This window comes from Zootoca vivipara, chromosome 8 (genome assembly GCF_965207765.1).
Source record: "Zootoca vivipara chromosome 8, rZooViv2.hap1.1, whole genome shotgun sequence".
Classification (NCBI taxonomy): domain Eukaryota; kingdom Metazoa; phylum Chordata; class Lepidosauria; order Squamata; family Lacertidae; genus Zootoca; species Zootoca vivipara.
The window spans coordinates 72,449,035-72,473,683 of NC_142591.1; the positions used below are offsets into that span (position 1 = coordinate 72,449,035).

At 44.7% G+C, this 24,649-nt stretch overlaps 1 protein-coding gene across 2 annotated transcripts; it reads right to left on the bottom strand.

Moving 5' to 3' along the window:
• Window positions 1-1,134: 1,134 nt before the first annotated feature.
• SLC30A8 (solute carrier family 30 member 8) lies at window positions 1,135-16,056 on the bottom strand. 2 transcript variants are annotated; one of them, XM_035125657.3, is made up of 8 exons: window positions 15,673-16,056; window positions 12,512-12,693; window positions 8,716-8,862; window positions 7,766-7,919; window positions 5,589-5,778; window positions 4,379-4,484; window positions 3,140-3,274; window positions 1,135-1,747 (listed from the first exon to the last, which is right to left on the bottom strand). In XM_035125657.3, exons 1-8 carry the CDS (start codon window positions 15,753-15,755, stop codon window positions 1,602-1,604), a joined length of 1,143 nt encoding a protein of 380 aa, XP_034981548.1. In that variant the 5' UTR covers window positions 15,756-16,056; the 3' UTR covers window positions 1,135-1,601. The 2 variants fall into 2 exon arrangements, with proteins under 2 accessions (XP_034981548.1, XP_088531053.1); XM_088674927.1 differs by having other exon boundaries at window positions 12,512-12,708; window positions 15,673-15,785.
• Window positions 16,057-24,649: the final 8,593 nt, after the last annotated feature.

A 24,649-nucleotide genomic window follows, 5' to 3' on the forward strand; every position in this document is an offset into this window, starting at 1 on the left:
GGCTGCCTACCATGGGGGTGGGGGTGGGGTCAGATTCCCTGAAGCCTGACACTAGTAGGGGTGCTTGAGGAACTCAGTACTTGCAGAGAGTGCAATCAGATAGGCAGGGAATAATAATAATAATAATAATAATAATAATAATAATAATAATAATAATAATCTCTCCTTTGCTTGTTATTTAATGAGAGGCTAGAGAGCTGTGTGTCTGTTGCATTGGACAGGGCGTGGGTAGGTGTTACTAAATGACCTCCAAAGTCCCTTCCAAGTATCTGAGTCTATGATATGAACCAACTTGATTGGCATCTCCCGGACTAATGGGCGGATTGGAACTCATAGGGCAATCCAGACCTTGGTTGCTGAACAGTGAGGCTTTATGCAGCAACGGGATCATTACAGCAGAAGATGCGGGTGCTGGAGGGGAGGTGCAGGATGGCTGTTCTAGTTTGGAGCTGATATAGCGCCTGGGACCGATGCTATCATGTGACAGTGGTGGGGCCAGCAGATGCCGGGCCACCTGAGCCACCCTTGCCTTCAGAAGGTCTCATTTTGGGGTCTTCCACTGGCAGCCTTCCTCCCACCTGCATGTTTTGTAGTTAGAAGGGGAAGCTCTGCATTGACAGAGCGGCGCTTGCATCATTTTGCAGCAATGGCAGCCAGCAGAGAGTTGGGTGTAGGGATGGTGGAGAAATTCAATCCAGTTCACATTTAAAGGTGAGCTTACCCAATTTGCACCTTCTGAAACAATATGCGCACTGAAACACAGCCATCCTTCAAAATTCACATGTCTCTGAATTTTGCAATGCAGTTCTGCAGCCAAAAATGCATGTACTATAGGGGACATTCTGCATATGAATGCATGCATTAGTGGAGACATCATACAATAATGCATTGCAGTAAGGGAAATTGCTTTGCAAAAATGTGTGCATTAGACAAAATTGCATACATTAGGAGAATTTCACACTAATCTGGGGGTGAATTTTGATGAGGACTTAAAATATTGCAAGCTGGTGAGGAAATGTGAAAAACTGAACTTAAGACAGGAAAAATAAGAAAATAAAATTGACACTTATTTGAACTTATTAATAAAGGATTTTTTATTTAAAAAATTAATTTTTTTGACACATTTGCCCACCCCTTGTTAGGTAGTGGGGCGAGTAAGGGGGTAGGGCAGTTGGGATTACTCTGTTACTTATGCACTGACTTTTGCACTGGCTCAGTTGTAATACTCAGCACAAGAAAACAGAACAGAAGAAAGCCACACATATTTGGAGAGAAAACACATTTTTAAATGCTTATTTATGAGAAAATACATTTCAAAATGTAATCTAAATACATAATTGCAGACTTTTTTTAAATAAAGAAGCAGATTAATATGGAAACAGAATGGAAAGGACTTATGGGTGAACATACACAAAAGTTGTAAGGAGAGGAAATGGATTAAATCACTGATCCCTAATCGTGCGTTCTGCAATCTTAACAATGCTTAGGCCATTGTGTTTCCAATGCAGTTTGACGGGGGGCCAAAGCAAAGCCTATTAATCCATCTCGTTTAGTAGCCATGGACCCATCAAATGACTGATTATTCGTGCAACCCAATAACTTCAGTCTCTTGGGTCTTGACAGAAAACACAGCCTGGTTTCTGGTCTGCTTTGGCTTCAATTTGAAGGGTGACCGCGTAGAAATGGTGAGTGTCAAATAGAACGTCAGTAATTTTATTCAAAATCTGTTGTTTGTCTGCAGCATCCACTGTAGGAGACAAACACAAGGAATTAATGGATGCAGTCCACATCTTACAGTCCTAAGGACAAGAGTTTTCTCATGTTTGTTGAACAAGGGATGGGGTTTGCAAAAACTAGGCGGCTTCCAGACTGTTGCTAATTTGTAGGGAAGGATTCAAATTCAGGTTAAACAATTAAAGTGTTTTTGGTACGCTTGGGAAACAAAGCTGCTTAAAAAAAAAACCCAGGCTTTTTGCATTAAGGAAACTGACAGGTAAATACAGTGGAAACGATGGGATAACAATTGTTTGACGCAACATCATATAACCTCCCTGCAGAAAAATCAGAATGAATGCACAAAATGTCATATAAACTCCCCACAAACTTTGTGCAAGATAATCTGGATAAATGCTCAGTAATCGTGGATGTCATAAAACTGTTTGTGAACAAATCAGGACAAATGCCCAGTAAACAGGACCCTAGTGACTTTCGAACGTAAATATTCCCATTCCCTTTTTTCCTGGTCAGTATAATGATCATCTTCGTATCTCAGACAGAGGGCTCCGAGCTCGAAAGAGCTGTGGTGTCAGGGATTGGACTGAAGAGGAATGGTGGGGGCCGCCCCCCTTCTCCTGAACCTTCCCAAGAAGAGGAGGACAGTATAGATTTACAACAGTGGTTTACAGAAGGGCATACGGTAGATCAGAGACTGCAGAGGGCAGAAGGTGGGAAATACTGAAAGGAGAACAGCAGGAAGAAGGAGAAGCACCAGGGGAGTGACAGCTGACAGACTCAGTGTCCTTGGAAAGCATTCCTGACCGCCCACTCCCGGTCCCAAGATCAGACGGGCATTGAGGGTATTAGAACAGAGAGCCCAGAGGCAGAAAGCTCAGATTAACCAACGCAGGAGTGACGTTGAATAAGGGAGACATAGGGGGGGGTGGGACTTTACTTGGAGCAACACCATTATTAGGGACGCCTGCATTCATTTGCCATTCTCTGTAAATTATTGGATAAATTGCTTGGTAAGAACTTTTATCGTTTCTCTGATTCTGGGCTGCCACCGTGGGAGGGATTTGATTCACCGAGCCTGACATGTGGTGCCCATTAGACCCCCGCTAGCCAAGGCTACCTTGTGGCTAAGATTTGAACTTCTGGCTCACAGCCTACACTCAGGTAGGCTACAATTACAAGCACATAGAAGGAACTGCCATTTGATGTCAGTGGGATGTATGTTCTGAGTTGGGGCCATAAGATCCACAACATTTGTGTTTTTTTTAATCTTCTCGTGTACCCTTGTACAACCAAGCAATGACCACAGATAAATAGTGGCCTTTCCTTCAGCTTGACCTAATTTCCCGAGAAAACGCTTGAATATTGACTCTCTCATTTTATTTTATTTTTACATAAATGTACTGACCTGTGACGATGTGAGCTGTTAGGAGTATCTGGTTCATTGTCAGACACCAAATATGAAGGCTGTGAACAGACTCCACTTTTTCTATTGCTAGAATTCTCTCTTTCACCTCATCATAGGGAAGTGCCCCCGGGGACCCTGTAGAAAAGGGGGTAAATTCCTTTGTTTTATTTCCAAAATACAGATTCCTACATTTAAGGAGAATTTTTCATCATAGATCATTAGAAATGCTTTATTTCTGAGCTTGTCCACGTGTTTACCAAGCCAATCTAATTTCTTCCCGTAGTAGAAAGACAGGTGTATCCACATCAACCCCATTCACCATGTACATAACGTTACAAGAATACACACAGCCCCACCATTATTTCTGCCTCCCTTGTAAACATTGGAAAGTTTGTGCAACCCCACTCTCTCTACACAATGGCTTTGCATGTTGCACTGCATATCTGAGAGAGAGTGGAAGAGAAAGAATCCACCACTACAGCATGTGAAAGACCACCAGGCTGCGTACATATGTGAACCGGTCCTTTGTTAAAGTAAATTAAGGGGGTTTGTGTGTTCCACAGTGGAAGGGCAGGTTCCTTTGAACAGGAGGCTTGTTCAGAGAGCTAAGAGAAACCCCAGAATAGTTGGATCAGGTTAGATACTCAGACCAAAGTTCTGGCCAAAGGATGATGCAAACAGCATCTGGTCTGCTCCTCCACAGAGCTCAGTTGCTTCTAGATATCAAACCAAAGCAATAACAGCCTCTGCTGTTGACCTCCTAGGTTTGGGGTCTGCTGGGTATTTCCTGCACCCCACGTTCATTGATATCTGGTGGGACAGCAGGAACGTAATAATGAAATCCCATAATTTTTGAATGAATTCATAGTCATGTTGAGGCTTTCTAGCAATTCTAACCATGGCTATCTTCATCAGATGAAACGCCCTAGAAAACCCGGGAACTACCGGGGATACTGTCATGTTTACATCATGTTTTATTGTTGAATTCAATATTTAGATCTATGCCGGTTCATACGTTGATATTCTGTAGGTGGCTTTGCTCATGAATGGGATGCCACCTGGACACCTCTGATGTATCTCACTATGAGGTTCATCATGCAAACAAGGTGGGATAATAAGTAGTGTAGATATTAAAAAGGAAGGAAGGAAGGAAGGAAGGAAGGAAGGAAGGAAGGAAGGAAGGAAGGAAGGAAGGATTCTTGGGGGGCGGGGAGTTGCTCTACAAACAAAACACCTTACCTTCCATCAACACAAGTAAAATGTCCCGTAAAATAGTGAAGGTTGTTGCCAGAATAAGTACAGAAAATACAAATGTGCAGATAGGGTCGGCTATTTTGTATTCTGGCTAGAGAAAAAAAATTAGATATTCAGTGAATAAACCACTTTCTGTTAACAAGCACTTTAAAAAATGCTTTGTAATATAAAATTTGCTATGTAACCAAATGCCTTGTGGTTGTCATCACAGGTTTGTAAATAGATTGAACCAAAGTTAATAAATATTAACCATATTGGAACCCAGAGTTTGGGGTCTGTTCTCTCCATCCTCACCCTCATAGCATTTTCAGTAACAGAGGTGGCACTTTGAGGAAGGAAGTCAGGACAAAATGACTTAGTGCAACATTGGCGGTTTCATAAACAACAACAACTAATGATTGAGCGAGGCCAGATCCACACCATGCCTTTAAAGCACTGTCTTACCCCTTTAACAATCACAGAGGATCCTGGGAACTTTGGCTCCATGAGGTCAGCCTCCTTAATAGACTACAGTTCCCAGGATTCTTTGGGGGAGCACATATAACTGTTAAGGTGGTATAAGGGTGTAAATGTATGGTGTGGACCTGTGGGTAGCGAGCCTTTTGTATTCCCTCAAATGGCAACACACCTCCAGTATCTGAGGCAACATCCCTCTCAATAGTATATGCTTGGGATCACGTGCAGGAGAGTCTTATTACACTCATGCCCTGATTCAGGCTTCCCATAGGTTGGCTACTGAGAGAACAAAATGCTGCACTGCATAAAAATTGGACATGCTATGAAAACAGCTGCATGCTTAATTGCTATGGAGGTGAGTCAACTCAATAAAACTGACCTTAAAGGTAAAGTAAAGGTAAAGGACCCGACAGTTAAGTCCAGTCGCGAACGACTCTGGGGTTGCGGCACTCATCTCGTTTTACTGGCCGAGGGAGCCGGCGTTTGTCCGCAGACTGTTTTTCCGGGTCATGTGGCCAACATGACTCAGCCACTTCTGGGGAAACCAGAGCAGCGCACGGAAACACCATTTACCTTCTTGCCGGAGCGGTACCTATTTATCTACTTGCACTTTGACGTACTTTCGAACTGCTAGATTGGCAGGAGCTGGGACAGAGCAACGGGAGCTCACCCCGTCGCGGGGATTCGATCGGCAAGCCCTAGGCTCAGTGGTTTAGACCACAGCGTCCCTAAAACTGACCTTAAAGAAGATTATAAGCGCACTGATTAGCACGCTAAGGCTCTGAAACAGATCTCCGATGGCGTGGACAAAAGCGGCTCTTATGCTGGCATTGGTTAACACTTGCTCTGCATCCGAAGGTCTGTGGTGATGGGCTTTGTGGCCGTGGTGAAGATGCTCCTTCCCCTTTGGGTGCAGGGTCAGGCCTAATCTGCAAGAATCACATGAGCAAGACTACTCATCCCTTCACCCCTTTGCTTTTCCAGCACATCATTGACAAAGCTATTAAAATCAGGTTCTGATGCTCTATGTTTTCTGGTTTCCATTCAGCCTGTTTTTTATGTGCTGTTTTAATCTTTAATTTGATTGTGTACACCACTTTGGATTTTTCTTCCTTTTTAATTAGAAGAGCGATAAATGTTCTAAAGGTCAAGGGAACCAGAAAAACCACTACGCTTTCTTTACAGTTTTTGCCAAATGCAAAAACATCGCGCATAAAAACAAGTTATTGGAATCGGCATAACACATACAATTTCTGCACGCTATGATATGTAATTGAAAACATCCCATAGCTATATAATTCTCTCTCCTGTTTCTTGAGCAAAGGAAGCAAATATCCTCACAGTTTGTAATGCAGGCAGATGAATCGGTGTCAAACAGGTTTTTTTAATCAGTGTATCAAAAGCTATGTTTAAACACCCTGGTTAGGTGGTTGCAGTTATGGGGATGAGTTCGGGCAGACAGGTGCATTTGTTTTTTCCTGTCTCCCTCCACAAGACTGTTGAAACACTTGTACAGTGCTACCTTGGCTCTCAAACTTAATCTGTTCCGGATGTGCATCCCAAAACCAAAGCGTTTCAAAACCAAGGCACACTTTCCCATAGAAAGTAATGCAAAATGGATTAATCCGTTCCAGACTTTTAAAAACAACCCCTTAAACAGCAATTTAACATGAATTTTACCATCTAACAAAACCATTGATTTCTAAAATGAAAGCAATAAACAATGTACTCCATTCACACAATGAACCAATCAGTAGCTGTGGGTTCCACACAGTCACAAAAACAAACAAAAAGAGGCGCATAAACAAAAATGCAAAATAAATAGCAAAAACAGACAGAGCTCAGCGCAACACTCAAAACAGAAGTGTGGCACTCAAAACGGAAGCGTAACCCCCAAAACGGAGCACGTTCGGCTTCCGAAAAATGCTTGCAAACCGGGACACTTACTTCCGGGTTTGCAGTGTTTGGGTTCCAAGTTGTTTGAGTCCCAAGGCGTTTGAGAACCAAGGTACCACTGTACGTGGTGGCCTCCCTGCTCCTCCTCCGAATCACCTACTTTTCCCATGAAGCATTTGGCTTACACCCCTGATCCTCAAATTGTAATGAAGCCTAATTATGTTTAATTGTAATTGCATTTCTCTCTCTTCCCTTCCTCTGTTGTCTTCCCAGTTGTCAACATTTAGACTGTAAGCTCCTTGAGACAAATGTCATTCTTTCCTTTCCTTTCCTTTTCTTAATGCTATTCCAAATAATTGCAATAATATTTAGATAACAACTAGGCCCATGCATCTGGACCAGACAAATCTCAGTTGAGCTGATTTGGGCTGTTCTGAGATTTTTCCAGAATAGGTTAAGGCTGGATCTGCCTGGGTCCTAAGAATGGACCTGCATGGATCGGATTCACCCAGAGCAACCCAGAGCTGTCAAAAGGGGTGGAGGATATTAAACATTTGTTCAGGCAATGGGGCGGGGGGGGGGGAGAGAGAGATGATGTAAGAGAGACATCCATTCCCTCTCCCATGCTTCTCCTTGGTGCCTGACCCAGGGGTTGTGGAAGTTCACTGATTTGGTTCCGCACCTGGGTTAGGTGAGGCATGGCATGATCCAAAAATGAACTGGGGCCCGATCAGAATTGCCGAATCAGGACTTGAAGCAAACCGGGCTTGTCTTGCACAGCTGTTCTTTGTGCGAATCCGACAACATCTTAGCATCCCTTTTCCCTGAGCATCGCAGCTCATTCCAGCCATGTCAAAATATCCAGCTTAGTTGAACTCAACCCTCTTTTGCAGTTTCCCCCCGCTGAAATATAACTGCAGCTAGACTTTTAAAAAGGGGGTGGGGTGGGAAATGCTCATGATAACATGACATTTTTCCTTGACACAGTAGCATTTAAGATTAAAACAAAGGACCACTTACATTATGTTGGCTATTACTGCGCAGGCAGACGTAATGAGCATGACTGTACTTTCAATTTCGTAATGTGGGTGCAACAGCCTCATGACGGCTAAAAATGTCAATATGCCGGTCACCACCCAGATGACGATCGTTGACAGGAAAGCTCCAAGGATTTCTAGTGATTCAAATAATTGTTAGGATAGTAGGATAACTGAAACATTTTTCCGGCGAAAAGCTGTCACACACCCCTTACTGTTGCCTAACTGGATGTAGGGCATATGATCTTCTATCTACACTATAGACTGGTGCTGGTTTGACCGCACTAGTTCTGGTCTGACTGCACTGGCTACCAATTAGTTTCTAGGTCCAGTTCAAAGTGCTGGTTTTGACCTATAAAGCCATAAACAGCTCAGGACCGCAATACGGTTTATACTACATTAAAAAAATGTAGTATAAACACTAACAACTGAGACATTTTTGTCCTCGAAATCAACCTGCTCTGAAGAAGAATGCTTTGGGGGAAAACCAGGAGTTTATTTATTTATCACATGGTGGTGAACTCCATTCTGACACTGTGAACAAATTCCTGGACTAAGCATGTGCTTAAAAGCAATCTGTTTCTTAATCCTAAGGATCTGGAGATCCTCCTGAAGCGTGAAATAGCCCCAATGAAGTTAATAGACATGGACTGAGGTTTATTAATTTAAATGGGTCTACTCTGAGTAGGACTTTAGTTGGCTACAACCCCAAACATTTTACAACCTGGTGCCCCCTCCAGTTGTTTTTGCACTAGAATTCCCATCATCCCTGACCACATTGGTCCTGCTAGCTAGGGATGATGAGTGTTATGGTCCCAAAACAGCTCGGAGACCCAAGCTTGAGGAACTCTACTCTGTGCTGATCTCAGCATCTGATCCATTGTTGGTAGGGATTGCTTTTCATAGTTTTCACATTGCAATAACGTTTGGTACCTGCTCTGTGCCATCCATAGGTGAATTTCTTACTGGGTGGTTTAGATGACAGCCACAGAGAAAAGAGGCTGATCAGAAAGCTCATCAGGTCCACCATTACATGGGATGCATCCATCATCACAGCAAGACTCCCTGCAATGTGTCCACCTAGGTCAAAGCAATTATGATAGTTACTCAATCCAAGGACGGAAGCAAAAATGTAAAACAGGTGTCACACAAACGACAGCGGTAGCATACCCTCCAACGTTCCCCAGATGAAAATAGGGACATTTTCCACATCAGTATCACTACTTGAACATTTCCTCCTGGTCAGGTACAAAAGTTATTAGAGGAAACAGTGAAGTTTTTTAAGCGCAGGAATCTTTGAATTTATGTATCGTGGGTTAGGAAAGCCTGAGGGAAACAGAAAACCCCCAAATCAATACATACAACTAACTAGCAGTGATACTGATGTAGAATAGAATGCCCCTATTTGCATCTGAAGAAGGTTGGAGGGTATGTATGAGGTTTTTTTGTCACTCAAAACTTACATATTTTTACTCAGGAGTGGCCATTGCAGCAAGACCTGTGGGTCCTCTGAGACCACTTCTCCCCTCCATCCTCACTCAGCCTGTCCTCCCCCTCAAGATCCAGGATACCATATCTCCCAGATCTTCCAGACAGAGACAGGACAAGGGATGTGGACTTTACAGCACCTTCTCAGGGTTCCTTTCAATGCTTGGTCAGTGACACCCAGGAGAAGAAACAAGAACAGCACAGAGGAGAATCACCAAGGACAGGAGGCACCCGGGGATTGGTAGTGGGTCTCCTCCTGGGGTTTGGGCCTCTCAGCTGGTCCCTACAAGGCATGACTGAGAGCCAGTGTGGTGTAGTGGTTAAGAGTGGTAGACTCGTAATCTGGGGAACTGGGTTCACGTCTCCACTCTTCCACATGCAGCTGCTGGGTGACCTTGGGCTAGTCATACTTCTTTGAAGTCTCTCAGCCCCACTCACCTCACAGAGTGTTTGTTTGTGGGGGAGGAAGGGAAAGGAGAATGTTAGCTGCTTTGAGACTCCTTCAGGTAGTGATAAAGCAGGATATCAAATGCAAACTCTTCTTCTTACTATTAGGTGGCTGGACATGGGTGGGTGGGTGTGAACCACTGTGTCCTTCAAACCAGGATCTTTCCATCCTCTGGTTCACATTAGCTTAGGTATTATTGAATCTGACAATTGGGGTTTCTCTCAGTTTCTCATGTTTCCAATCTTAAAGTCGGTTCCCCACATTGCCATGTCCATTTGCAGTTTGTTTGTTTTTTAAAGTCCTTATGAAACCAACATTGATCCAAACCATAGCTTAGCTCCAGGTGGCCCATCAAGGCAGGAGCAAAGTGGCTTTGACTCTTTTTGCTCTGTGCAGCTGCGCACTTCCTTGTCCGCATGAAGTACAGTGGTACCTCAGTCTACAAACTTAATTCGGTCTGCAAGTCCATTCTTGACCCAAAGTGTTCTTAAACCCTACTGAGGCCTCCTGCCACCAGTGCCCTTCCACCGTTCGGCCTCTGTTCCGAGGCAACATTCGCTAGCCGGAACGCCTACTTCCAGTTTTGCGGAGTTCATTGCCCGAATAGTTCATTAGCAGGACTGTTCGTAGACCGAGGTACCACTGTAATAGCTTTGGCATAGCGTTATGTGTGAGCCAGGCCACTGTATCAGTTGCATTTGCCCCTAAGAGTAGGATGGAAGGATAATTTGTTCTCTCATTATTTTAAAGACAAATGCTTCTTTCAGATTAGCAAGTCTTTATTGCTTTGTAATGATGCTTCCACCAAATTGTTTCCGAGATGGAGTGTTATTCACAGTGACTTTTTTTACTGCTTTGTGCACTAACACAGCAATGGGAATTGTCAGTCACTCAGTGGTCAATCATCCAGCAAGCACTGTCTAGACTGATTTTAAAAATAAAAGAGTTTCATCGTTGCAAGGTCAGAGAGACTGCTGTCTGTACTAGCAGTTAATACGTGTTTCATCAGAGTTTAAAGTTCTGCAGCAAAAATAAAAAAATTCCTGCTTAAAGTTGGCACTACAACAATTTAAACGATTTATAAATTGGGAGATGGGGAAAATCTTATATTGCTAACAACTATCTGTCCATGCAAATAGGTTCTAGGGCTGATGAATTCATTTAACATAAAGCTTATGTTTATATAAGTTTGCTAATCTTGCACAGCACCTAGAAAATGACTGCCCGGAGCTTAAGAAGCAGGCAGCAGCCGCCAAAAGGTGCATAATGTTTTCTCCTCTGCTGTGTACACAGAAACTCACTTCATTTTTGAAGACGCCTGGGAACCTGTGCACAGCTCCAGATAAATTAGAAGACATCTGGAATCTGTTTCTCTTAGAAAGGCCACGCGCCATATATGCTTATGTGGCCCATGCTGAGCAATAATATGGAACTCAGGACAACCTATTTTAGAATCATAGAATCATAGAATCATAGAGTTGGAAGAGACCACAAGGGGCATCCAGTCCAACCCCCTGCCAAGCAGGAAACACCATCAAAGCATTCCTGACAGATGGCTGTCAAGCCTCTGCTTAAAGACCTCCAAAGAAGGAGACTCCACCACACTCCTTGGCAGCAAATTCCACTGCCGAACAGCTCTTACTGTCAGGAAGTTCTTCCTAATGTTTAGGTGGAATTTTCTTTCTTGTAGTTTGAATCCGTTGCTCCGTGTCCGCTTCTCTGGAGCAGCAGAAAACAACCTTTCTCCCTCCTCTATATGACATCCTTTTATATATTTGAACATGGTTATCATATCACCCCTTAACCTTCTCTTCTCCAGGCTAAACATACCCAGCTCCCTAAGCCGTTCCTCATAAGGCATCGTTTCCAGGCCTTTGACCATTTTGGTTGCCCTCTTCTGGACACGTTCCAGCTTATCAGTATCCTTCTTGAACTGTGGTGCCCAGAACTATTATTAATTATTAATTATTATTCGTTGTACCCAGGGAACCATAAGAACTGCAGCTATACCTGTATGAGGATAGCAGAGTTCTGCAGAGGATTCTCAGCCCTCGACTACCAAATTAAGTCCCCAGGACACTCAAGGGGTGAGGTGAGAACTTCAGACCTGGTGGGTGAATAATAGTGCTCCAGACCTGTTTTCTGATGCTCCCAGGCCACAGTCCTTCTATATAATTACTTCCTTCGTCAATAAGAAGTTCTTGAAGAGGGAACATCCCATAGAGATGAGTAAGAGGAGTAAGCAGGGTTCCCTGTCTACTATACTCAAATTCATATTTGAGGTTACCTGAAGCACCTGGAGTCTGTTTCTCAGAAAGACAGCCATGCTAGGCAACAACACATGCTCCTCTTTGGCCCTGCTGTACATCTTCCTCAACTGCCTTTGGAATGTGCATTTGAGTTGTGTTTCTACAGTCAAACCTCGGCTCCTGAATGCCTCTGTTTTGGAATGTTTCAGCTCCCGAATGCCAAAAACCCGGAAGTAGATGCTCTGTTTTTCAAACGTTTTTCGGAAGCTGAACATCCGACGCAGCTTCCACTTGAGTGCAGGACGCTCCTGCAGCCAATCGGAAAGTGGACCTCGGTTGTCGAACATTTCGGAAGCCGAACGGACTTCCAGAACGGATTACATTAGACAGCTGAGGTTTGACTGTACTTCCCGTTTGCCTCCGTTAGAGAGGTAGGAGGGTGTGAGAGAGGGGAGAGAGAGAGAGAGAGAGAGAGAGAGAGAGAGAGAGAGAGAGAGAGAGAGAGAGAGAGAGAGATTTAACAAGAGAAATAGTGAACTCCCACCTACGACTTCTGCTATCATGAAGACGCAGCAAATTACCGATGCCAGGTAAAGCTTCTTCTTGGCTTGTCGCTCCTCTCCCTTTCTCTCCTCATAGGCTTCTGAGTGGTTATGGCAGTGATACCTTGAAACCGGCACAACGTTTCCTGATTTCTCACTGCTGTTCGCTTTGTGTGGATTATTCCTTAGTAGATCAATGTCATGTGTGAGAGAGGAACAAGAAGCTTTTGTGAATTCAACGACTTCGTATTCTCTACACAAGCCTTCCGTCCCTCTCCATCATTTCTGTTCCAAGAAAAGCCGCATTCCGCAAGCTGAATAAATTATCAGGCCCTCTCCCCAGTCGCCCAGTAAGCCTTGCCAGCCTGCTACTGGCATCTCAGTTTTCACCAGGCACTGACCACCAGGTGCGCCAACTCTGGGGTGCAGAAGTGTCACCCGGCCCCTCAATATTCCTTAGCAGGGGGCTCAGCCCCCCATTACTGATGGGGCGGAAGAGGCCGAGTCACCAAGCTGAGCATGGCACAACATCAAAGGCAGGCTTCTCCTGAATGTGAGAAAGGAGAAGCCATAGCCATTGAAGCTGCACAGCACTGGGTAATAATAATAATAATAATAATAATAATAATAATAATAATATATTATTATTATTATTATTATTATTATTATTATTATTATTATTATTATTTATACCCCACCCATCTGGCTGGGTTTCCCCAGCCACTCTGGGCAAGGTCTGCTCTCAATGAAACACCTCCTCCTGACAGTGTGCGTGCGCCACTCAGAACATGTGAGATTTCACACTCACGCTGCGCCTCCCTCCCAGTCTTCAGCCAAGGTGGCACCTCTGCTGACGACGCATTTTCATGCTCACCTTTGCAGCCACAAGGATTAGAATTGTGCTCCTTCTAAAACAAGGGCAGGTACCTGAGATCTTTAGGATGCAGGTTATGAGAGAGATTCTCTGCACACGAGAGTATGGAAATGTGGGGTCCATATTGGTGAAATCATAGATTTCAAAGACTCTGGGGATCAGAGCTTGTTTAGATTTCTTTCATTGATTTACTAGCCTGCTTATCTTAAGAGGTTTTATGCATTCAGCGGGGGCCCTGAATAAATTACACGCCAATAGCATGTAATTAACACGCTGTGCTGTGTGACAGTAAATTTGCTAGGCTGACTGAGAAAACATCCCGCTCTGCTCCCGATTCGCCGAGTGAGTTATTGGTATTAGCGTAGTGTGGCTCAGACTAGTGGCGCAAAATACATCAGTCTGAAGTAACAAAGAGTGTGTGTCAATATTCCTTGGATGTGAGCGTGACAAATAACCACAGTGGCTGCAATTTGTTTCTTTTCTTCCATTTATATCAGGCTTCCTCAACCTCGGCCATCCAGATGATTTGAGACTACAATTCCCATCATCCCCGACCACTGGTCCTGCTAGCTAGGGATCATGGGAGTTGTAGGCCAAAAACATCTGGAGGGCCGAGCTTGAGGAAGCCTGATTTATATGAATCACACCCTATGAAGCCTCTTGAACCAATTTAAGGAAGTAATAGATTTCTTGCATATCTTTTCGGCCATAGCTCCTCCCCCAGTTTACTTGGACGATAACAGGGCAATCATCTGTAAACTTACTCAGAAGTAGGTCCACAGACTTCAGTGGGGTTCATTCCCAGTAAACGATATATAAGGTTGCGACCTAACCCTAAATCATCTAGTTCACTATAACAGCAATCCTATACACACTAGCCTGGGAGCAAGGTCCATAGAAACCCACTGGGCTTACTTCTGAGTAGACATGTGAGGATTGTGCAAAATACTTGGGAGGAAATGTATTACAGGAAAAGGGAGATGGAGCCAAGTTTGCAGCTATCTGAATAATTAGCTTTAATATTTATACTTCAGTATTTTGGAGGATAACAAAAGTGGCTTATAATACAGTAGGATAACAGACTATATCAAGTAAGTTAAACTTGTAATCCATAACTAAAAATGAGTGAATCTGTCAGTTTTGCTTTCTCCCAGCTTCATTCATAAGTTCCGTTCTCATACCTACGGTACCTACGGGACCGCCTCTCCCGGTATGCCCCGCAGAAGACATTAAGGTCCACAAATAATAACATACTGGAGATCCCGAGTCACAAGGTGGTTAGGCTGGCCTCAACCAGGACCAGGGCCTTCTCAGTACTGGCCCCGACCTGGTGGAACGCTCTGTCTCAGGAGAATAGGGCCCTGCGGGATTTGTCATCTTTTCGTAGGGCCTGCAAGACAGAGCTGTTCCGCTTGGCCTTTGGACTGACGCAGTCTGACCCCGGTATTACCCTCCCCTAAGGTTTTATCTTACAATGGTTTTATCTTACTTGTAGATTTCTAATTTTAAAATTGAATTTTAACATTGTATTAATCTGCATTTTAATTGAATTGTTTCTTTTATACTTGCGTTGATATTTTTGCTGTTAGCCGCCCTGAGCCCGGTCTTGACTGGGAAGGGCGGGGTATAAATAAAATTATTATTATTATTATTATTATTATTATTATTATTATTTCTACATCTGTTTGTGATTTACTTATTTTTTGAAGTCCTCATGAAAATTCAGCAGCATTTTAGGGTGTAAATTCTCCTAATATACACATCTAAGTATGCAGTTTTGGCTAATATACAATTTTTTAATATATATAATGCCTTTTTGCATCCTATTTTCACTAATATATCCATTTCTATGCACAATTTACCTCAGTATATGCAGTTTTCTACACCATTATTTTATTGGAGAACTACATTCCAAATTCAGAGAAATGCAAATTTCAAAGGTGCGCGTGGTGTTTTAGTTTGTGTATTGTTTTGGAAGGATCAAATTAGGTAGGCTTACCTTTTCAGCGGCAAAATGAATTCAATTCCACTGACATGCCTATGCATAACTTATCCCACATTAATGTGATTGTTCTGCAGTAAGTGATGCTGCAGCTTGCAGCAAGTCTAGAACCAATAATGTTTCATCATCATCATCATTGATCTGCCACCCACCTGTCTGCATTGCCCCAGCCACTCTGAGCAACTTCCAGCAAATTATAAAAGTAACAGTAACATCTTTGGAACATGCTTATCTTGATATTCTGCAGAAAGTAAAGCAATTGTATGAATCAGGCATGGCATGGTTACCTGGGAAGATCTATGGTGTACCTCTTGCCACCTCTGTCATTCACAAGGTAAGTCCTTTCGGCATCCTTTGCCATAGTTGTCATGGTGGCCCCGTTGATCCCGAATGATGGCTGTGTCACTCTTCGGATGCTGATGAGGAATTAAAACGGTTCTTGTAGCTCAAGAGAAACGGCAGCCCAAGTTTCCAAGGTTGGACCTCTCCTTAATCATCCCCAGGGACCCAATAACTGCTCAACCGCTGAGAGCATCTCTATCTACCTCCCGGGATGTAAATCTGCTGTTCGGTCTGTGTGCCTTGAAGGCTTCCCTGCTTTCTGACAGCCCCCCCAATTGACACAGTCAAATGCACAAGATTTGCTGACTCAGGTTCGCTCAAACCCCTGCAACAGGTGGCTGCAGAACAGCCCTGGCTTCTCTGAAACAGCTAATCTGCTGTTCACTGCTCAGCAGCTACAGCCTGGGTCATTTGACCTGCCTGGACAGAAAACCGTTTAAGCCTGAGGATTTCATAACACATTTCTCCTGTGCTTATGAATTACTTGCTCCACAAAGACTGTTTGTAATTCCAGTTATGGGCTCGGTGCAGGATATCCATATGTCCTACTTTCTAGATTTGAAAGTGTCCTCTCTTTGAAGAGCTGTCCAAATTAACCCCAGTTTTAAACTGACTGAGCAGGCACCCGCTCACAGTCTTCCCCAGATCCCGATTCTATTCCCGTTTAAATTGCATTTTGTTTATTTTCTTATTTTCTTATTTTCTTATTTATTCAATTTATGTACCGCCCTTGATCAGAAGATCCCAGGGCAATGTACAACATTAAAAACACATTACAGAACACCAGTGATAAGTACATAATAAAAACCCATAATGACAGACAACCTAATAATAACATAAGTCAAGGTAAAGGTAGCCCTGACCGTTAGGGGTTGCGGGTTCATCTCGCTCTATAGGCTGAGGGAGCTGGCATTTGTCTGCAGACAGCTTCCGGGTCATGTGGCCAGCATGACTAAGCCGCTTCTGGCAAACCAGAGCAGCGCACGGAAACACCGTTTAACTTCCTGCCGGAGCGGTACCTATTTATCTACTTGCACTTGGCATGCTTTTGAACTGCTAGGTGGGCAGGAACTGGGACCAAACAGCAGGAGCTCACCCCGTCGTGGGGATTTGAACCGCTGACCTTCTCAGCAAGCCCTAGGTCTAAACCACAGAGCCACCCGCGTCCCTTAATAATAAAATAGTCACCATAATAACAGACCTCTCTCCCCAGCACTTTCGTGGGCCATAGTTAATAGCCATAAGCTTGGGTAAAGAGGAATGTTTTTGCCTGAATCTTAAAGACATGTAGTGACCATGGCTACTAGGACGAGGGTGGTGCTGTGGTCTAAACCACTGAGCCTCTTGGGCTTGCCGATCAGAAGGTCACAGTTCGAATCCCCGCAACAGGGTGAGCTCCTGTTGCTCTGTCTCAGCTCCTGCCAACCTAGCAGTTCGAAAGCACACCAGTGCAAGTAGATCAATAGGTACCGCTGCAGCGGGAAGGTAAACGGCGTTTCCGTGTGCTCTGGCTTACGTCAGGGTGTTCTGTTGTGCCAGAAGCGGTTTAAGTCATGCTGGCTACATGACCCGGAAAGCTGTCTGTGGGCAAACGCCAGCCCCCTAGGCCTGAAAGTGAGATGAGCACCGTAACCCCATAGTTGCATTTTGACTGGACTTAACTGTCCAGGGGTCCTTTAGATTTTTACCTTTACTGCCCTTCCTTTTGATCTGCCTCAATGCTACTGAAAACACAAGTGGACAAAGCTAGAATAGGCTTGCTCCCTTCCTCAGTTTACACCTGCCCCAGTCCCAGTAATACATACTAGGACAGCCCCTCTTACCAATGATCAAATAATGAATGGCAGCTGCTTCATTCCGGATCGATTCAGCATATACTAACACCACTACTGAAGCAAAGGACAGATTAACAGACCTCGTTGGCGGGGGGTAGCAACAGCCATGGGGGGCACCTGCAGTCAGAAGTCCTTCTTTCACCTCCTTTGGCCAGACAAGACCCCTCTGCTGTAACTCCCCATGCCCTGGAGGGTTGGCATATTGACACCCGCACTCCCCACCCCTCACAATGCTCACCCAAGCACAAATTCTAGTGCTTACTGTGCAACCATTGCAAAGTGTCTCTGCACTAAAGGGTTAATGATAGGCTTTGTGACATCACTTTGTGCCCCCCCCCCCCGGCATCAACAGGGTCTGGGTTGCTCTGCCCTCTGGCCTGGTGACACTGTTATGAAAAAGGAGGGTGGGGAAAAGGCTTTGTGACATCATCACAGGACATCTTCAGTGGACAAGAATTGCTGTTGCAGGAAGAGGGGAAACACACACGCACACACACACACACACACACACGATACCAAGCCAGCAATAGGTTGGGAAGATAAGCAGTAGCCAGGGCATCATACTGACATCAAATGAAGTAAGCAAGTTGTTGGAAAGGATTGTATTCCTTTCAGATGTCCTCTTATTTGTCCTGCATAATGAAACAAGCTGAGAATTTGGGAACAGATTACCCCTAAGGGACTACTTTGCCCCATATATATCCCTGCCTGGCAACTGCCCCCTCAGATGAGGTAATGCTGAGAGTACTGTACCTTAATCTGTACTAGGCACTGGGCTTTTTAGTGCTGCAGCTCCAGCCCTCTGGAATCAATGCCCAGTTGAAATTTAGACAGGTGCCCATCATCATGAATTTTATATACCAATGGGCCTGGTGCCTGAAGCTAGCTCCCCACAGAGCACATCCTTGGGGATCCTGCCATCTTCCATTCTGTGGACATGACCAAGCCAGTGTTGAGGTCACTGAGACAGGAGTACCAAGATCCTGGGAATGTGGGCTTGGGAGAGCACGTCTTTCTTTGAGACTCTGTCCTGCCATGTGATGCCCGTAGAACCACAAAAATGAATGGACCTGTGTTAATTACATCCATTCATTTCAATGGGTCTGCTCCAAGTATGACCAGTGCTAGATACAACCCTTAGTTGCTCTTTTCATTTTGCAGCGTGGCCACAACAGATGTTCTCTCATTTGTTTTCATTTTTATGATGTCTGGAATCAGCTGAGGAATTAAGTCTGTAATTATGTTGCTTACAATATCTCTTGGATGTACTTCTTTTTTCTTTGGGGATGGGATCTTGTTAGTAAGAGCAGAAACATTCTGGCAGCAAGAAAAGGCAGAGGTGATGTTTAGCAGATAAGCAATGAGTGGGGAGGGACCTGGTTTCATGTTCATCTTAGAGCCAAGTCTCCAAGCTGACCTCATGGCTTGATTATTGTCGATACCTCTGCTTTGTGTAACATCTCGCCGGATGAAAGAGTAAGTGTCTACACCTCTTTCCAAGCCTTTTTCTTTTTGCTGGTGGAACTTGGGGTTCAGAGCAGAAGAACAGCTCACTAGATCAAGCCAAAGGCCTATTTTCGGTCACAGTTTCCTCCCCCCCCCTTTCTAGGTGGATAAGCTACATTATTTCTCACCCAGTGCAAGACAAGCCAGTTTTCCCCAACCACCGTGCAAATATTTACTTAAGTGTTATCATCCACATTACTGTAAATCAAGACAGCAGCTTGGTGAAAATGAAGGCAGGCAGCAACACACTTCAAGATTTCCTGGTAACCAGGTATCAAGAGGGCCTTCAAACCATGTCCATTTGGGGCCTCTCCGTACATGTTGGTTGTTTTCCTGGGGAGCTAGTTCAGTGCCTTCAAATTGTTATGTATTCAGTGGTCTGTGTTTGCCTGAGCTTGAGTTTGGACTAAGGATTCTGAGCCCCTTTGTTCTGATTCGACACATGATATCCAATCACAGAACAATTCAGGATTCGGGGCTCTGCCATTGGCCCTTAAACTCTGAGTTATGATTCGCAGCTTGGAAGCTTAGATAGCCAATCGTGTTGGGAGTGGGAGTGACCAAGGCCTTCAGAAATGTATATAAGCAGTTGCTTTGCCCCTGTTATCAAGTTCTGTTAGTTCAATAAAGGTTCTTGCTGTTATCACTGTGTCTTGCCTCGTGGGAACCCATCTACACTTCATAAATCTTCTCATATGCCCTGTTAGTAAGAAGCCAATTGATTCTGGTAACAGTCAAGTGTTGTTGTTGTTATTTAGTCGTTTAGTCATGTCCGACTCTTTGTGACCCCATGGACCAGAGCACGCCAGGCACTCCTGTCTTGCACTGCCTCCCGCAGTTTGGTCAGACTCATGTTGGTAGCTTCGATAACACTGTCCAGCCATCTCATCCTCTGTCGTCCCCTTCTCCTAGTGCCCTCAATCTTTCCCAACATCAGGGTCTTTTCCAAGGATTCTTCTCTTCTCATGAGGTGGCCAAAGTATTGGAGCCTCAGCTTCACGATCTGTCCTTCCAGGGAGCACTCAGGGCTGATTTCCTTCAGAATGGAGAGGTTTGATCTTCTTGCAGTCCATGGGACTCTCAAGAGTCTCCTCCAGCACCATAATTTAGAAGCATAAATTCTTCGGCAATCAGCCTTCTTTATGGTCCAGCTCTCACTTCCATACATCACTACTGGGAAAACCATACTTTTAACTATACGGACCTTTGTTGGCAAGGTGATGTCTCTGCTTTTTAAGATGCTGTCTAGGTTTGTCATTGCTTTTCTCCCAAGAAGCAGGTGTCAAGTGTCCCACATAAATTCCTTGCTTCAGGGTGGGCGTTTAAACCCTCCAACAGACTCTCACCTTCATACCTCAACATCCCAGTAACTCACTGTGCATCCTAGCCAGTCTCACTCCAGAGCGACAACTCATTACTTAGAGCTCAAAGAGTTGGGGTCTGTGCGGAGTGTGCATTTGATTTCTTGGGTACGACAATTGAGACGAAGTTCATCCAGTTTTTATGTCCAACCCCCCCAACACTGCGACACGAGACACATACCCTGCGAGAATTACAGATGGTTGGGATAGGAATGACATTCTCATTTATGTTTAGTGGTAAAACGTGGGTATAACAATCCTGCCCGGTTTTAGAGTGGGTTGCTACTTTTGTTGCCTGGCGAATGAATCACATAGATAAACCTTGTCACTCAGCAACTGCATCAATTATTTCAGCGTTGGGCCTCTGTGCCACCTGCATGCTAAGTGGCTGAGGATTTCTTTTACCCATCTCATTTGCTAGCGGTGCTCAAATTGCTGTGCCTGTTCAGCCAGCTGGTCCCATCATAAGTGGCAGTGAGGGAGGAGAAAGAGGAGGAGGAAAGCAATCCACAAAGAATGTCTGTTGAGACAAATGAGAGACATGAAAGGATACATCTGAACTCGTGCATAAATCTCATTAACTTCATTTGGGTGTTACAGGTAGGTAGCTGTGTTGGTCTGGCGTAGTCAAAACAACTTCTTCAGAAATGCATGCACACGAAAGCTCATACCAAAGACAAACTTAGTTGGTCTCTAAGGTGCTACTGGAAGGAATTTTTAAATTTTGTTTTCATTTGGGTGTGCTCTAGAGGTGATCCACTCTGCCAAAAAGTAAAAAAAGAAGAGGGGGGGCGAGAGGAATGTCATGACCCGCTTACTGGTAATGCTATGATTTTGGTGTTGGAAGTGCAACAGCAGGAGTGATTGATTGGTTACTTAATTTCTTTACCACTTAATATATTTAAAATATATTCAAGCAGTTCACACAGAACTGAAGCAACAACTTAAAATATTACAAAAGCACACAGTTACCTATAAAATGTTACATTAATGCAAAGTTGCTAATATATACAGTCATACCTTGAAAGTTAAACGGAATCCATTCCAGAAGTCTGTTCGACTTCCAAAACGTTCGGAAGCTGCGGAAGCTGCGTCGGATGTTTGGGTTCCAAAGAACACTCGCAAACCGGAACACTCGCTTCCGGGTTTGCGGCGTTTGGGAGACAAAATGTTCAACTTGCAAGGCGTTCAACTTCCGAGGTACGACTGTATATAGAAATCATTATCAATTCATTTTTCTTCTGAAGCACCATCCTACTCAGCTTCTGGGTTCTTCCCCAGGGTCCAAACAAACTCTCAGCTCCCCCACAAAAGTCTCATAATAAAAATAAATAAATAAATAAATAAATAAATAAATAAATAATATATTTATACCCCGCCCATTTGGCTGTGTTTCCCCAGTCACTCTGGTTGGCTCCCAACAGAATATTAAAAACACGATAAAACATAAAACATTAAAAACTTCCCTAAACAGGGCTGCCTTCATATATCTTCTAAAAGTCAGATTTGTTTATTTCCTTGGTGTCTGATGGGAGGGAGTTCCACAGGGAGGGTGCCACTACTGAGAAGACACTCTGCCTGGTTCCCTGTAACCTCACTTCTCACAGTGAGGGAACTGCCAGAAGGCCCTCAGAGCTGGACTTCAGTGTCTGGGCTGAACGATGGGGGTGGAGACGCTCTTTCAGGTATAATGGACCGAGGCCGTTTAGGGCTTTAAAGGAGATTAGTTCCAGGAAACAGTGGACATCACTCTAGTCCAGGTTTCCTCAACCTCGGCTCTCCAGATGTATTGAGACTACAATTCCCACCATCCCTGACCACTGGTCCTGCTAGCTAGGGATCATGGGAGTTGTAGGCCAAAAACATCTGGAGGGCCGAGCTTGAGGAAGCCTGCCCTAGTCTCTCATTCTAGACTTGCTTTTATGGGCAGGTCCAAGGTGAATGGTCCGTCCTCTGGCTGCCCACAGCTGTGTCCTATTCAGCTGCACTTTCCACACCCAGCTCCGGGGGCAGCAGGTTTGCTGAGTTTCTCAGAGGGTCCAAAGGATGGGAGAGGGCCCCGCTCCACTTACAGCACTTCCTTCACCCTCTGTCCTTGCCTCCCCCAACTGCTTTCATTCAGTTGACAATTTAAGGCACTTGAGGGTTTAAATTTTTAAAACTTAGAATCATAGAATTGTAGAGTTGGAAGCAGGGGAGCCAGCTATAGGGGGTAGAAGGGGCTTTAGCCCCCTCAATATTTTGATACAGGAGGCTGAGCTCCCCCCCCCCCAATATTGAGGGTGCTGCCATCCCCCACCGCCTCCGGGCATGCACTAGCCCGCTGGGCAGGGGTGGGAGGCTTGAAAGGCGATTTTCACCCTCATCGCCCCCCACCATGATTGTCAGAGCATCCCGGCAGGCGACCGTGTGGCCCAGCAGGTGTGGCCCGACACTGGTGGGGTGTCACACTTGTGACATCATGCAACTGCAACAGCGCCCCTCCCCAATGTTCGGCCTAACTTGGCACGCCTGGTTGGATGGGACCATGAGTGTCATCTAGCCCCCCACAAGTTGTCCCCCCAACATACCACATAGGGGGACCCTTAACAGTTCAGGGAGGTGTTGGCAGAGGGGGGAAGGAATGCAGCTGGCTGCAGTAGGGACAAGAGGACGCAAAATGTTCATTTTGTGAATTGTATTTCTTTAACAACTCGGGATCCCAGTAGAATGTGCTCCCCAAACCAGCACAGATTGTAGTAATAGATAAAACTGACAAATGAACTCGGAAGCACGTATCTCAAATAATTTCACTGAAATGAAACGACGACAAAAGAAACTTCCAGAAGACTTATCCTGCCATACCTTCTTCCTGCAACTGACTTGCTACGTGAAAATCCAGACATTTTCTGCAATACTTAGTAGCTAAACGCTTGCATGGTTTACTATGAAAAACTGGTCCCGGGAGTTTACATTCAGTGGACATTTTCCTAAAGTGATGAATCTGGAGGCTTAAGAAGTTATCTTGTATATATTAGCACTACATATTCACCGGGGGGCAAAGGAAGACAACTCTTTAAGCTAATGTGCCCCAAATTACCCCCAGGATATCTAGCAAGCTAAGCCTTTCAACAAGGAGTCTCCATTATAGCACAGGGACAGCAATAAATAAATCGGAAGCAGGAGATTAAGCAGTGAGCCGTTATCCTGGTTAAAAGGAGAATTGCTCTGTTCTGTTATCTGTTTTCGAAATGTGCGCCTCCCAATTTAAGACACGTAGAAAGTAAATCCAAGACTAAGGGAGGAAATTGATAAAGCAGAAGGAATAAATGTAAGGCAAGAGAAAATGTCTGCAAACTTGAGGTTAGAAAAAATCACGGAGGGAAAAGGCTAGCAAATAGGGGCTTGTCATGATAGCTATATATTATACCCAGGATCAGAAGCAGAGTGTTGCTGAATGTCAGCTGCTGAGGAGCCCAAGGGACAGGAGAGGAGGGCATTATTGCTCCTTGTCCTGCTTGCGGCCACTTGAGAAACAGGATCCTGGGTTAGCTTTTGACCCCATCCAGCAGGGCTGAGCTGTTTCGTATGGGAAATGTCAGGAAGTGGCAGGACAAGTGTGCACTGGGGATAGGAAGTGTGGAGAGGGGTTCAGTGATTTGTAGAGCCCTGTACCAGCCAGGAGGCAAGAGGCAAAGGCAGGGGAAGCTTCAGAGTTGGAGGGTGGAGAACAGGATAGGGACTTCTTAAGAAGAGGAGGAAACGGCAGGTCAGGCAAGTGAAGGGCCAGGTGCTTCCCCACCCTCTCCTGTACTACTGTCTCCCAGAACCTTCTTGTCCCACATAGAGATTTCTCAGGAGACAGATGAGGTGATCAGGCACTCCCATTTCTTTAAGAACTTGCCATAGTTTGCTGTGGTCGACACAGTCAAATGCTTTTGCGTAGTCAATGAAGCAGAAGTAGATGTTTTTCTGGAACTCTCTAGCTTTCTCCATAATCCAGCGCATGTTTGCAATTTGGTCTCTGGTTCCTCTGCCCCTTCGAAATCCAGCTTGCACTTCTGGGAGTTCTCGGTCCACATACTGCGGCACCCTTAACAAACCACAACTGCCAGGATTCTTTGGGAGAAGCCACGACTGTTTAAAATGGTATTGTGCTGCTTTAAATGTGTAGTCCAGATGGGACTGGGGAGATACAAAAGAAAATAGAAAGTAGAAAGTAGCCTACTGTACAAAGCAAT

Bases quoted from the DNA above. Each gene is read 5' to 3' on its own strand.
- SLC30A8 (XM_088674927.1), bottom strand. From the start codon at position 15,755: ATGACAACTATGGCAAAGGATGCCGAAAGGACTTACCTTGTGAATGAC. The intron at 4,485-5,588 runs GTCAGTTTTAGG...TTTTTTCTCTAG, and splicing joins CGCTTATAATCTTCTTTAAG to CCAGAATACAAAATAGCCGA. The intron at 1,748-3,139 runs GTCAGTACATTT...TGTCTCCTACAG, and splicing joins AACAGCTCACATCGTCACAG to TGGATGCTGCAGACAAACAA.